Raw genomic sequence first — 13,943 nt, 5'->3', positions numbered from 1 at the left:
ATAATGTAACGGTTATATCAACCATGTAAAGCCCACCAGACCATTCTGGTATAAAATAAATTAAAAAAAAAAAAGTTTTGCTTATTTCTATAACGTAAATAATTCATAACAATGAAAATCTTTTGGTGTGAATATCTCAAGCGTTTGCGGACATACATTCAAAGGAAATATTTTTCTTATTTTGGGGTCCTTAGATCATATTTTCAGTTTGGCCACTGGACCCTGAAACTACTATATACACGTAAGGTGATAACGTAGGTTTTAGCTAAGTGTTATCTTTATTTTTGGCTACTCATAAAAGTAATAATATTAAATTTTGAAGAAATGTTTTGAGTAGGATTGATCAATTTTAATATCCGGTAAGCGTGGTTCTACTTGAATGAACATTGTATGTAAGTAAATCTTTATAACTCTCAAATATTCACACTTATTATCTTTTTGAAATCTAATTTGATTTTTAATTATCTCATTAAGCCTCATTAAAATTTTGGCTTATTTAAATTACAGTTTATTGTGTAATTGTAATTGGAAAAATCTAAGATTCAGTTGTAATATAAATTCAATGATTGTTTTAAAATATCTAAAACCTGGCGTTCTTTCTTTAAACATTTTGACGATTATAATCAATATACAATTATTTTTAGCAAAATTATGATATATTTATTAATTGTAATGGAAGGAAATGTCTCTATTATTAAATTACCACTTGAAATTAAATCCATTAAAAAAAAAAATAATTAAATAAAATACTACACCTACAAGTTCGGTAATATTTCAAATAGAAGGAGGAAGTAACCCATAAATATGCATCTTAAAATAATTCGAAGTTTATATGTTGTCCGTTTAATAATTCCTCCAGTGGATAAACTAGGTTTCGTCCGTGTGTCGTTTTCCAGTTGCACTGTAAATCCTCTCTTCTGCAATACCTCTCGACCATTCTGGACCCTGAACGACCAGGTGTCTCACGATAGTGTTACACAACAACGATAACAGTGACCTAGAAAGTTACAACAGTGCCATCGTGGTCTGCTAATGGTTACTGTAACTGAGAAGCTTCCGCTAACGGTGTAATTGGGAAGCTATGACCCTTTCCAGTATCTACGTTGAAAAAGAAAATCTTTTTAATCCTCCAGACTATATATTATATTGTTATAGTTTTGCCATTTTTAGAGGGGGCTTCGGTCATGACCATTGTATAAGAAAAATAACAACTAGCGGTACACGGAAGGGCAGAGTAGGGGTGCCCGGACTTTATTTAGACTTATCTTAACATAGGAGGATTTGATTCTGTTGTACGTCCTTTCCAAGAGCGGTATTAACCACTAGTAAGAAATGAAAAACATATTTATCAATTCCATTCCGTTTCTATAAAAATAAGAAGATGACATAGAAATAAAAGCTGCACAAACATAATTAAATAAAATTAAGATACGCATATTTTTTAAAGCTATTAATTACCCAAATAAAGTAAAGCCCACCAGACCATTCTGGTATAAAATAAATTAAAAAAAAAAAGTTTTGCTTATTTCTATAACGTAAATAATTCATAACAATGAAAATCTTTTGGTGTGAATATCTCCTAACCAAAGCGTTTGCGGACATACCTTCAAAGGAAATATTTTTCTTATTTTGGGGTCCTTAGATCATATTTTCAGTTTGGCCACTGGACAGACCACTGATTTTTAATTATCTCATTAAGCCTCATTAAAATTTTGGCTTATTTAAATTACAGTTTATTGTGTAATTGTAATTGGAAAAATCTAAGATTCAGTTGTAATATAAATTCAATGATTGTTTTAAAATATCTAAAACCTATAGAGAAGATGACATAGAAATAAAAGCTGCACAAACATAATTAAATAAAATTAAGATACGCATATTTTTTAAAGCTATTAATTACCCAAATATAAATAAAAATAATCACATAAATTATTTTAAGATCTTTTTTTTTCTTTTCAATAATCTCAATTATAAGGTAGATTTAGTTTGATTTCTTGATGCATTTCCATTAAAGTGTTGATATACGAGTTGTTGGTTTCAAATTAACCAGTTTTTTTCCCTCAATATTTGTTTTAGTAGGGCAAATCCCTTCCTCTTTTCTCCCCTCCTGTAGATCCGCTATTGATCACAGATTGAGTTATTAAATAACCTTTTATACTGGGTATCGAGTATAAACTCAAATGAATTATACGGCCAAATGGAAAAATTCAAGAAATAGAAGTTGTAGATCTACTCTACTTTTGAATAATCTAATTTATAATCATTAAAATGTTATTAAAGATACCACCAAACGCATTTCGATACCAAGAAAATTTAATAATTAACGTAATTTTAGAACAATACACTGACTCAGCGTCATTGTTATTTTTCACGGATTTCATGAAATGGAATCTGAAAATCACGAAATACATCATTTCATGTATTTTTTATTATCTCTCTATTGAAAACATTGCCTATGTTATAGGTGTACTTTTCTTCCGAAAATGGGATAAAAAGTAATTTCTTAAAGAATTTTTACAAAATCATAAAATTGAAATGAAGTTGAAACTTTTTTTTATTTAATATTATTTCACATTTCATTAATTATAGCTTCCAAAACTCGAAGGTTTTTTTTAATTTTGCAGTTTTTCTTGATTCTGATTGGTGCGGTTAATTTTACTCTTACGTTAAATTTATTCTAGTATCTAGTGAACCCTTTCCTAAGATGAAAACAACTCGACGAACTTAGCGTATTATATGCAGTGCAATGGAATCGGTATTCACTATTTACTCATCTCTAATAGCCTTAAATACTTTTTAGCATTACCTCTTAAAATAATTCTTTCCGTTTGTTTATGAAGGAAATCATTTGTAGTAGGTACTGATACGTTCCATATATACAAGATAGGACTCCATCCTCACCAAATGAAATTTTGATCGTATTATGGTGCTCGGAGATTGTTGCGGAATTGTTAGAGTGGTTAGGGGTGGTAGTGAGAACAAGGTATCTCACATTTTTATTGTTGTTTTAATGAAAGTCAAGGTTTCTATAATTTAACTAATGAACATTTTGAAATCAACTGAATATTTTCCCCTTTATTAGAAAAAAAAATAACCTACACTTTGACAATATTTATAATAGGGGGAGAATGAAGAAATTCATAAAAAATGATGTCCATTTTATAAAATAGCTTAAAACTAATAATAACTTTGAGAGTATAATATCCTACAAGTTGGAAATCCTTCAATTTTTAAGATATCGAAATGCGATAAGCTGAGTCTTTCATAATTTTTTAATAATTATAAATGAGATTATTAAAAATTAGGCGTTATCTGCGAAGATGAAGTTTGTTACTTTAGCCATTAAGAATCAATATCATTTGTTAGTAAACCTACTAATTTTTCCTTTGCCACGTTTTTACTTGTTCATGCTTTCTGCCGTGAAAAGCATTTGAGCCTTGTATATAAACACGATTTTCAGGTTGAAAAATTTTGTCTTTTCAAGTTTTGCTTACGAACTAGGTATTTCTCCTTGTTTTAAAACAAAGCGGCTATTTTTTTCACCGATTGTCGAAGGAGTTGTGTTAAGGGAAACTGGCTAGGGTTCGTTAATTGGCGCCTGCGGTAGGCACAGGACTTGGAAGGAGGGAACTTGACGGCCTAAGATGTCACTGCTCCCGACACTCCCCCTCCCCCAGACTTTTTTCTGAGAATATTTAATAACTTGGGCCTGTCTTTTTCTTGGGAACTAGAAAAAAAAAAAAATTACCAGTTTCGCTGTTATTAATATCTCTACCTTGTACATACATTTTAGTATGAAAAGATTGTTCGTAATAGTAATATATTGTTGCTAAGCTGTATTGCCTTTTAAGTCTAAAAAATAAAATCAACGCATCATTGTAGGAAGATATCGCTTCAACCATGATTTTGTTAGTCATTGTGAGTGGGTCACCTGAGGATCCGGTACAGTAACGTAGCAAGGGTATCAACCACCCGGGGTGGGAGAAGATTTTGCCGCCCTCTTATTTAGGAATTTCAATTAATACCAAAATATTCAATAATTGTAAAGACTTTTTTTGCAATAACAATAATGTTTATCGTGTATTGTACAGATTACAAATAATAAAGTAATGAAATGAAATAGTTTAAATTTTACCAAGATATTATTAATATTTATTGTGATTTTTTCATTCCTCATTCCTCGGGAGAGCCCCACCCCCCCAGGAACTAATATTTAGGGAATGATTGTTAAAACTTTTGTTTTCTTGCCTTTCGTAATTTTTGAATTTGAGTTTTGAAGGGTTTAAACAGATAAATACGCAGTAAAAGTATTTCAAGTTTTAAGTAACCCCTTACCGGTTTATATTTGGTGTAAACTAAAACATTCGCTGTCACGGTAGGTACTGGCGTATTTTAAGGATTTCCTTAATAGCTGCCTGTACCATCAAGGCGTGACATACAACTGCATCACGTAGATGATATGTCAGGGATCTGTTGTAATTTATAACCTCATAATACCAATCGTAAGTGTATTTTATAAACTTACATGTTTCTTTTTATTTTTTTTATTATCTATGATACTGTTGAGGTCTTTTATATTTTATTATTAATTTTTATCATTGATTGACCTAGCTGAATTGTTTACACGGTCAGGTTCACTGTCAGCATGTAGATGACCACAATAATACTTTCTCACTGTTGTGATATTACATACTACTTAATTAGTTATTAATTCTATCATATAGAAATCGCCCTTAAGGGGTAGTTGGTGTTGAATACGTTTTCATAACGATTTGGAATAGATGACCAACACTGGACTCTCTTGATATCGCGTTATTCCTGATCTTGAGCGGCCCTTATTTTGTGCATAGCGAAGTCGTAAAATAAAAATTTTGATGTTTTAAAGATTGCATCTTAGAAAAAATAAAGAGTTCTGCTGCTCAGTTTTTTATTGGTCAAATGAACCACAAAGTAGTTAAAATGATTATTTTTCTAAGATTAGTAGTTTTCATTACATTTGCTACAATACGTTTCTAGTTATTTAAAAATAAACAATATAGTAGGACTCAAATTTAAGCTCGATATATGCACTATAAAATATGTTATAATTATATTTTAGCTACTTAAAATAATACAGGTGTTGTCAGCAATACTCCTAAATATATACGGCGGCCATTTTGATAAATATTCCCTATTCTATTATAAGACCTACATAATTCCCAGGGAAAACTAAACTTTTTAGTATCTAATTATTCAAACATTTTTATACAAGACTTCATTGACAGAAAGTTACTCTTACTTCTTGATACTACTAAAGTTATTTTTATTAGACTATATTGTTCACGAATAGTCTACGTTATTATCGTTTCATTTATTTTCTCTCTGGTTTCTCATTAGTTTACACTTCCGGTAATTTTAAGTAATTTTTCCTAGATTTTTTTTTACTTTTTCGTTAGTTCAGAATATGTTGTTGATTTATTTATTTGTAACTATTTCAAATAAATTATTATTAATTGTTATTCCAGTGGAGTAAGGTGCAGTGCGCCAAGTTCTCGGTGCTGGAGCACCAGATGGACCCTTCTTGCAACTTCAGCAGCTATAGGTCGACCCTGAAGGCCGCTGTCTGGAGATCGGCCGCCGCCACTGACGACACCCAGAGGATAGTCATTCCCTTCTTCTCCCTCCTCGTTAAGGATCTCTACTTCCTCAATGAGGGCTGTTCAAACAAGTGAGTATGCTTATAATAATTAGCTCCGTATATACTTTCAGAATTAGTTAGATACTTTTGTAATGTAATCCTATAAGTCAATTGTAGATCAGGTAATTGTTTTCAGGGGGGCAAAAAAATAAAAATCCCTTTATAAAAACAAGAATCCTTATTTATTAAGTGTAATCTAAACCACGCTCTGTAGATAAAAAAAAGAAAAGAAATTTGAGAAAATTTTTGGTGTCAAGTATAATAGAATAATTTTGTTTTCAATAAAAATATAGTGAAGATATGCTATGAATTATTCCAAAAAAATTAAAATTTTCATTTTTTTAGGTATGGGAAGGGTACATATCTTTCATGTTCCCCTTTAGTTTCGTCCTATTTCTGAAGATACTGAAAAATATGCCAGAATAGGATAGGGCTGCCGTTGGCTGATGGAGTTAAAGGGTCTACTCTAGTAACCACGTTACTGAAGAGACGCCAGTTCTGATCAGAGGGTCAACGTTTGTTTCATAGCGGTCCCACAGAATGAAACTTGGGCAGTTTTTTTTACTTATGTCAGAAACGACTTGGCATAGGGTTAAAAAATAATAATAAAAATGTCAGAATAGCTATTTGAGACATTTCTCTTGTGAAACTATATATACTATCCACACTAACTTGAAATTTGACTTCCTTCCCTTCGCCTTATGCTTTACATCTTCTAAACTTTTTTTCAGTTTTAATAAATTTTGATTCACCCTGGTGGGATTCGGACCCTCAATTTTCTGAACCAAGTATTCTGGGACCAACTATGAGCTATGAAACCAATTCTCGTTTCGCAATTCTCTTCTTCACATTTCCATTCCATTTATTACTTCCTATTCACATTTTCAATCCTCTCTTCTTGTACTAGTTCTCATTGTTAAAACTGTTTTGTTCTTCGGCTTGTGGTTTTGCATCTACATTAGGACATTTTTTTTTTTTATTTTGTCTGGAATAACTAGTTATTATAGTTTTATGCATTCTGCAGATCGTGAAGCAAAGGGTCTGATTGAAATATCAGTAATCTGCCAATAAGAGGCGGCCTACGTTATCGAAGGCTGAAAAGGTGCGAAGTCCACCGCCTGCCAGCCATTGTGGCCTGGATAATGAAGCGGTGTCAGTCGGCGGCCCTACCTTGTGATCTCTCTCGTCAATGTTGTCTGATTTGTGAGCAACTTCATTTCTGTTTGTCATCTGTCCTTCGTCCCGATATCGTCTTTTCTTGTCAGGTCTATTTAGTTTCGGACAAAGCCGGGTACGGCCGAAGTGAATGCGAGCGTTGTTTAGCTGTCAAAGGCGCCTTACAAAACAACATCGAAACCTGTTATTCTATTAATGGAACTGTTTGCATAAAATGAAAATAAATTATTCTTTTTTTTCGGACTGTCTACATTTTTTATATAATTATTATTCGTATTTTTTAAAAGTTCAATAATCAATGAACGATGTAGTAATTCTCTAACGGTTGCATATTTTATATACATATATATTTATACAAAATTTCTATTTATAGCACTGTAATGCACACATCTCTTATTTGATAAATAAGCCAAATAATTGTTTATTCTACACCGAAAATACCGTAATTCCTTTTTTTTTCTATTTCATTTGCGACTTTCTGTGTTGATTTATATCCTAGTAAGATTTTACTTAATAACCTCATTTTTGAACTCGTTTTATAAGATCATTAATTTAGAAAAATTGAATATACTTTTTAAAATATTTTCTCTTTATTATGTAGTATTACATTTTGTCTCATAAATTTAGAGATTGGTAGTAGAGATCAGAAATTACATTCACACCATATTTACAGGGATATAAATTAAATGATTACAAAATAATAATAGATGAAACATATGTATCAAAATTAAACTTAAAATTAAATAATATCTTATTCATGAAAAATAAATTTATTTCATTAACTCTCTTCTTGACCTCCCGTGAATAAAAATAAGAAATTTTTGTTTTGTCTTTGTTAATATTTTCTCTCTATTTTTGTTGAAATAATCATTATTTTGAAAAACGCAATGGTAAAGTTTCATTTATGGTAATTCTCAACTTAAATTCAGCAGTAATTTTTATAATAGATTGGTTTAATGGGTTATATACAACAATAGCAATTTTTTTTTTTACTTCTCGGAACACTTAATTCTTAATGTCTAACATTAACTTGATGCTTATTCTTCATATCTTAACAAAAGTTTCTTGTACTAATACCTAACCCACGTACCATATAATTACTGGTCTTCCGAAATGATTCTATTTAAGTCTAATATTATTCAAACTATTCAAAATTCTGAAATGTTGTTAATTTAGCCATCTTTGCCGATGATACAGCCTAGTACCATATTGTATTTATTTGTTATCCATTTTTATTTCTAGATTGCCGAACGGTCACATTAACTTCGAGAAGTTCTGGCAGCTGGCGAAGCAAGTGACCGAGTTCATCACCTGGAAGCAGGTCCACTGTCCCTTCCCCAAGTCCCCTAAGGTCATCACCTATCTCCAGGCCACACCTGTCCTCAATGAGGATGGTAAGTTAAATATATTATTTACTTTATTATCCTTACTGATAAAGTTATTATGCTATTATTATTATTATTATTATTATTTATTAATTTAGCTCTGGCTCTGGCTTCATTCGAATGCGAGCCCCCCGAGAATCACGAGAAGGAGAGGTACAAGTCACTGAAGTGAGAGGAGCCTTGCCTCTCGACCGAGGAGTGAGTACTGCAAGTCCGCTCCGGACTACAACAGACTGCCCACAGAGACCTTTAATTATTTGTTTATATTTGTGTATATTTTTTATTTGTATTAACCAATATTGTAATGTATACTCGCCTCTTTTCTTCTATTGTACCTTCTTTATTTTATTTTATCCTACCCTTCCATTTTGTATTTTATTTATGCCAAGAGTTCCTCTCGTGACGAGAGCTGTAGAATATGACGAAAAAATTATTATTTACCAGACTTAATTGTACTTAGTTTTATTAGTATTACCCTATAAATAAAATAATATAAAGTCTTACTGAGTTTATTTTTACATTTATCCTCTACCATGATTATCCATATGTAAGCTATTGATTAAAATACCAATAATTGAATGCCTGGTGATTGAATTAGCGAAATACTAAACAATATAAAGTGATAAAAATTAGTTAAATTGATCTAGTTTTATCAATTAACCATTATTGCAATTAAAAGGTAATTTACTTCATTTAAACAAAGGAATTTACCTTGAAATGATTTATTATTAACCTATTGATTTAAATTTATCTGTAATTTATTTATTAATTTATTAAAGGTTTGATTTAATAAATGAAAACATATATTAAAAGTAAATTAAAAATGGCCGAATCTTTCTTTGAATCAATCTTCATTTTTAACATCATTTTTTTTAAATTTAAAATTATTAATCTTTGATCTGCAATAAGTGTTTTATAACTTATAATTTATCACCCAACAACAAAAAAGGAAAAAGTCGAGGATGTACATTAATACTTGTAAGGAAGCTCATAAGTAAGCTTCCTAAGGTACTACATATTAGTAATTAATGCAACTCAAATGTATAATCTAATTATTCACATACAGAATTTCTCATAACAGCGGCCGGCGAGTCGCCAGGTGTTCTCCAAGATAATTGTTTCTGATAGGCCAAGCAATACAACAAATTAAAACAGGACAATATGTAAAAAAATCATATATCAATATTTATAAATCATTAATTTAATTCATTTGAATGCATATTGTGTTTTATTTCCCTGTCCATGTTTCTTAAATCTTGACTTCAAAACTTATTATTAGGGTAATTTGAAAGTGTGAATTATGACTGACTTAGTAGGCCACATAGGTCACTAATAATCTGTTAGACTGAGCTTTTATTTCCATGAAAATTGATTAATTAAAATTTATTGCGATTCGCCCAAATACAATAAACATTTAAAGACAAATTTTATGTCACAATTTCGTAGATTCCTTTTCTTCTTTTTTAGTTTTCTCTTTTGTTTTTCCTAACAATAGAGAATGAGAGGTATTTAAATAAAAAGACAGAGAAAAACAGAATGATATAATTTAATAAAAAATTATATTAACAATAAAAAAATACAAATATGTCTTTTTATATTTTACAATCTTCTGATATAAGTCGTTCATTGTGATGCCTGAAACAAACAAAAAAATTAATATTCAGACAGCTGTACGAAAATAATCAGAAATAACTTTCATTAATTATGAAAGGTGGTAATAAATAAAATGTTTAAACTAATAACCTAAATTATTATTTTTTAATTTACCTAATAAGAGCAAATTCACCTCATAAAAGCAAATTCGATCTTTACGAAGTAATATAAACAAGCAGTGGCATTCTAAGAAAGGTAACTTCAGGTAAGCTGTAATTAACAAACCATCGAGAATAATCTTAACTTACTCAATTAGTTACATTGCCCAAATGACAAAACAAATTCGCTAAAAGGAACTGAATGAGAGACCACGTCCAACCAGATTCATCAGTCGACAGGAGATTTATCTAGATATCGATTTGGTATGCCAATTTTCCTTCATTAAAGATGAACGGATCATATTTTATCATTCATTTTATAGCATCAATTTCCGGGGAAAAAAACACATTCATTATATCTTTCTAATATTAATTTGTATGTGCCAATCAATAAATAAGACAACGGAAGTGGAAGAGGAAACGGTATCTTATTTGTAATAATAAAATATAACTTTTTTTATCGTTCAGCAATTAAATTTTATATATCGTTGAAAACTAATAACTTGGGACATTACTGTTTTCATTACACGATAGAGTTGTTGAGTGTAGAAGAATAGAATATAAAATACAATAAGATATAATAGAAAGGAGAAAACACAAAACATGGGGAGGTGAGAGTTGTTAGAAAATAGAATAGTAAAAATAAATAAGATACATGTGCAAAGAAAACTAATAGAAAATGACATAGTTTGCAATAATAAAAAAATAAATAAAAAGTACTTTAAAAAAAAAATTTGATTAGCTTGTCGCTCAACGAATTAACATTTAGGTCTATGTTGTTGGTGAACTCTTTAAGTTGTTTCTTGTATTTGTTATACAATATTTGTTTGGGTATTTATATATATATATATATATATACACATGTATAACTGAGAGGTAGTTTATCGAAAAAAATAGTACCACCATACCTCCCTCCACCTTAGTTTAATTTCGGAGAGATATTGAGGTCGATTGGTCAAAAACCATTCGCTAATTACAAAATACGAGTGACAAGTATTTGTTTGTTCTGATTTTGCCATGTTGAACAAGGTGTTTCCCAATCTTTCTGTGAAGTGAGTTGAATGCTGCGAACACGATATTATTTATTCTTTTGGAATATTTTTTTAAATTTTATGTCCGACAGTTACAATTAAGGTTTTTTTTTACAACCTTTCTATTATTATGGTGAAAATAAAGCGTTAAGTTACAAAAAGAAATTTCATTAAATCTGGTGCGGTTATTAGATAAGTTTACTTACGATCCTACCTTGAATTGAAATAATATCGTTTTGAAATCGATATCAGCTTAAATTTTCATTTTTCATGTGGACGAACTTCCCCCTAATATATTTCTATTTATTAGTTACCTTTAAAACTGAAATTGCTACAACTTCATGTTTCCATGGTTGTAATAACAATAGTCAAAAAGTTATGACGATCGTCGTAACAACTATGCTATTTAAATTATCATATTCATAATCAAGCATTATTTTAAAATATCATAATCAAAATTATCATCTTCTCAGCTTCTTCCGTTACTGTTCATATGTTTATCTATTAACGATGTAAAAAGTCAAGTACCAATTTTTTTAGTTACAACAGCGATAACAACCATCGGTTTCTTGTTTTTCATTTTAAGCAGATATAGGAAAACATAAAGACTTACTGATTTAGTTTCCAATTCTTATATATTTTTTACTACTAAAATGAATAATTATATTATAAAAATTATGAGTAATATAATAAACGCCTATCAAAATAACTCTCATGTCTTCTTCTGTAAAGTAACTCAAAACCGCCTTATTTCTGAAACTTGATTACTAAATAGCTTTTTATCAAAAATTAAATTTTGACCTCTTTGTTTTTTTTTCATTGTATGTGTGTCCAGTAGGGTTGGAAGTATAGAGAAGAGCAATGCCAGTTTGGTAAAATTGATGGTTTTCAGAAGCCAATAGTTGTTAGCTACGAGAGTCTGGACGACCTCCTCCAGGCTATCTCTGTTCCCAAAGGTTATAAATGTCTGTGACCAAAGCCCTTCATGGTCTCTAGTGCCAAACGGAAAAAAAAAAGCTGGTAGCTATACTTACCTATATGTTACGATCAACAAAACTATATTTTCTGATTCTCCCTTTACTGGCTTAAGATATCCACTCTTCTGTACCAATATACAACGTTTATGGCTTTTATTACCAGTTAGAGAAATTCTATACAAATTGTACATATCTAGGAATGAAGAAGGGCATCTAGGCTATATTTTTTACAAAGTGTCTTAGTACGATCAACAATAAAAGAAAAATGTGATTTCGTTTCCAAGCATAAAAGTCGTTTAAGATATAGGACTAACTCTGACGACAGAACAGGATTTATAGTTGAATAAATCTAAGATATAAATTATAGTTATTTTAAAGTACTAAGAATTACGACCATTAAAATTAGTATCTACTAAAACATAAAAAGAATAAAAAAATTTTAGTAGTAAAATGTTGCACAAAATTATGCAAACCTTGGAAATAATAATAATAACGTGAAACCAAAGAAATTCTATCAATATTTAGGCAGTTTTGTATTGGTAAATGAGTTTAAAATAAGTTATTTCGGTAATAAAAAAATCAAGAAAAAATAAAAAAAAAAATTGGTAAAATATAACTAAACTAAAACTTCATACAATGGATAAGTTAATTAATCTTTTAGAAGATGGTCAGGGGGCTTCATCAGAGCCGTTCAAGATAATAGCTTTATAGAAATTGACAATCTATTGTATTAATATTGTCGATGTCTGTAAAGCTATTATCTTGAATAGACCAGATGAAGCCCTATAAAGTGAGGCGAAACGTCAGATAATAAATTTATTCTTCCGACCACAATCCTGACCATCTTCTTCATATTTCAAATTATATAGTCAATTATATACATAATCTTTTCCATTAGCTTCATTAGGATATTTCAGAATGAATTCTAACAGGATGAAAGAAATTTGAACACAAAAATTAAGATTAATTCCCGTCCTATCATACAGTGAATTCCAAACAAATTTATTTTTTAAAATATTAATTACACAAAATATAGGGTGTTTTTTTAAGCCCGATAGAACTTGAAATTGTAAAAAATAACACAAAAAATTAAATTGTAATCAAAATTTTTTTTTTATTCGAAAGATCAATACGTGACATTAACATTTGAAAATGATTTCGGGCATATGGGCACCGCGGCTGTTCTTGACGAAGCGCATTCTGGACGTCCAAGTTTGGGCCACTTTTTCGAGCACTGCTGGCCGTATGTCACGAATAACACGAACAATGCTGGCCTCCAAGGCGTCAATTGTTGCTGGTTTATCAGCATAAACCAGTGACTTCACGTAGCCCCACAGGAAATAATCGAGAGGTGTCAAATCGCACGACCATATGCGGCAAATTTGCTTATTAACAAACCCGTTAAGCCAAAAATGCGCCTCATCGCTGAACACAATTTTACAGAATGCGCTTCGTCAAGAACAGCCGCGGTGCCCATATGCCCGAAATCATTTTCAAATGTTAATGTCACGTATTGATCTTTCGAATAAAAAAAAAATTTTGATTACAATTTAATTTTTAGTGTTATTTTTTACAATTTCAAGTTCTATCGGGCTTAAAAAAAAAACCTATACTTGGCCAGGATACATTTTAGTGTGATTAACTTTCAACTATTTGAAGCATTAAAAAAATAATGATGAACTAATTTTCATGTTAGATGTATTAATTGACTATAAATATTGCAGAATTCTAAGTTTATTTGAAGATGGAAAACCTCCGAAACGTAGGCATGACAAAAATCTAGTTTGTCGTCACCATTAGTAATAATAAGGAAGAGAGACAATGTAAAAAATTTAAAAATTGAATTCCGAATAAATAAACATTAGAATAAATGTAATTTTCATTCTACCAAGTAAGATTAGGTAATTTTTAGACCAATTTTTTCATAGCCCTTGATCTTCTTATAA

The 13,943-nt window shown here is 30.3% G+C and overlaps 2 protein-coding genes across 3 annotated transcripts in view; one reads left to right on the top strand and one right to left on the bottom strand.

The window, feature by feature from the left end:
- LOC106682964 (uncharacterized) overlaps window positions 1–8,741 on the top strand; it is a 390,357-nt gene extending 381,616 nt beyond the window's left edge. For both annotated transcript variants that reach the window (XM_067045923.1, XM_067045921.1), the window contains 3 exons: window positions 5,505–5,707; window positions 8,096–8,247; window positions 8,337–8,741. In XM_067045923.1, the coding sequence (XP_066902024.1) occupies window positions 5,505–5,707; window positions 8,096–8,247; window positions 8,337–8,410 (429 nt within the window). In that variant the 3' untranslated portion in view covers window positions 8,411–8,741. The remainder of the gene's footprint in view (window positions 1–5,504; window positions 5,708–8,095; window positions 8,248–8,336) is intronic.
- A 1,025-nt stretch (window positions 8,742–9,766) lies between these two features.
- LOC106682936 (ras-GEF domain-containing family member 1B) overlaps window positions 9,767–13,943 on the bottom strand; it is a gene marked incomplete at its 5' end in the record, with an annotated part of 139,453 nt that continues 135,276 nt past the window's right edge. The window contains one exon of the mRNA XM_024361331.2: window positions 9,767–9,873. The remainder of the gene's footprint in view (window positions 9,874–13,943) is intronic.

This window comes from Halyomorpha halys, unplaced genomic scaffold (assembly GCF_000696795.3).
Source record: "Halyomorpha halys isolate HHAL.00 unplaced genomic scaffold, Hhal_1.1 Scaffold453.1, whole genome shotgun sequence".
In the NCBI taxonomy this organism is placed as follows: domain Eukaryota; kingdom Metazoa; phylum Arthropoda; class Insecta; order Hemiptera; family Pentatomidae; genus Halyomorpha; species Halyomorpha halys.
The sequence above is the reverse complement of the archived record's forward strand: the minus strand, read 5'-3'. Positions and strand labels throughout refer to the sequence as shown.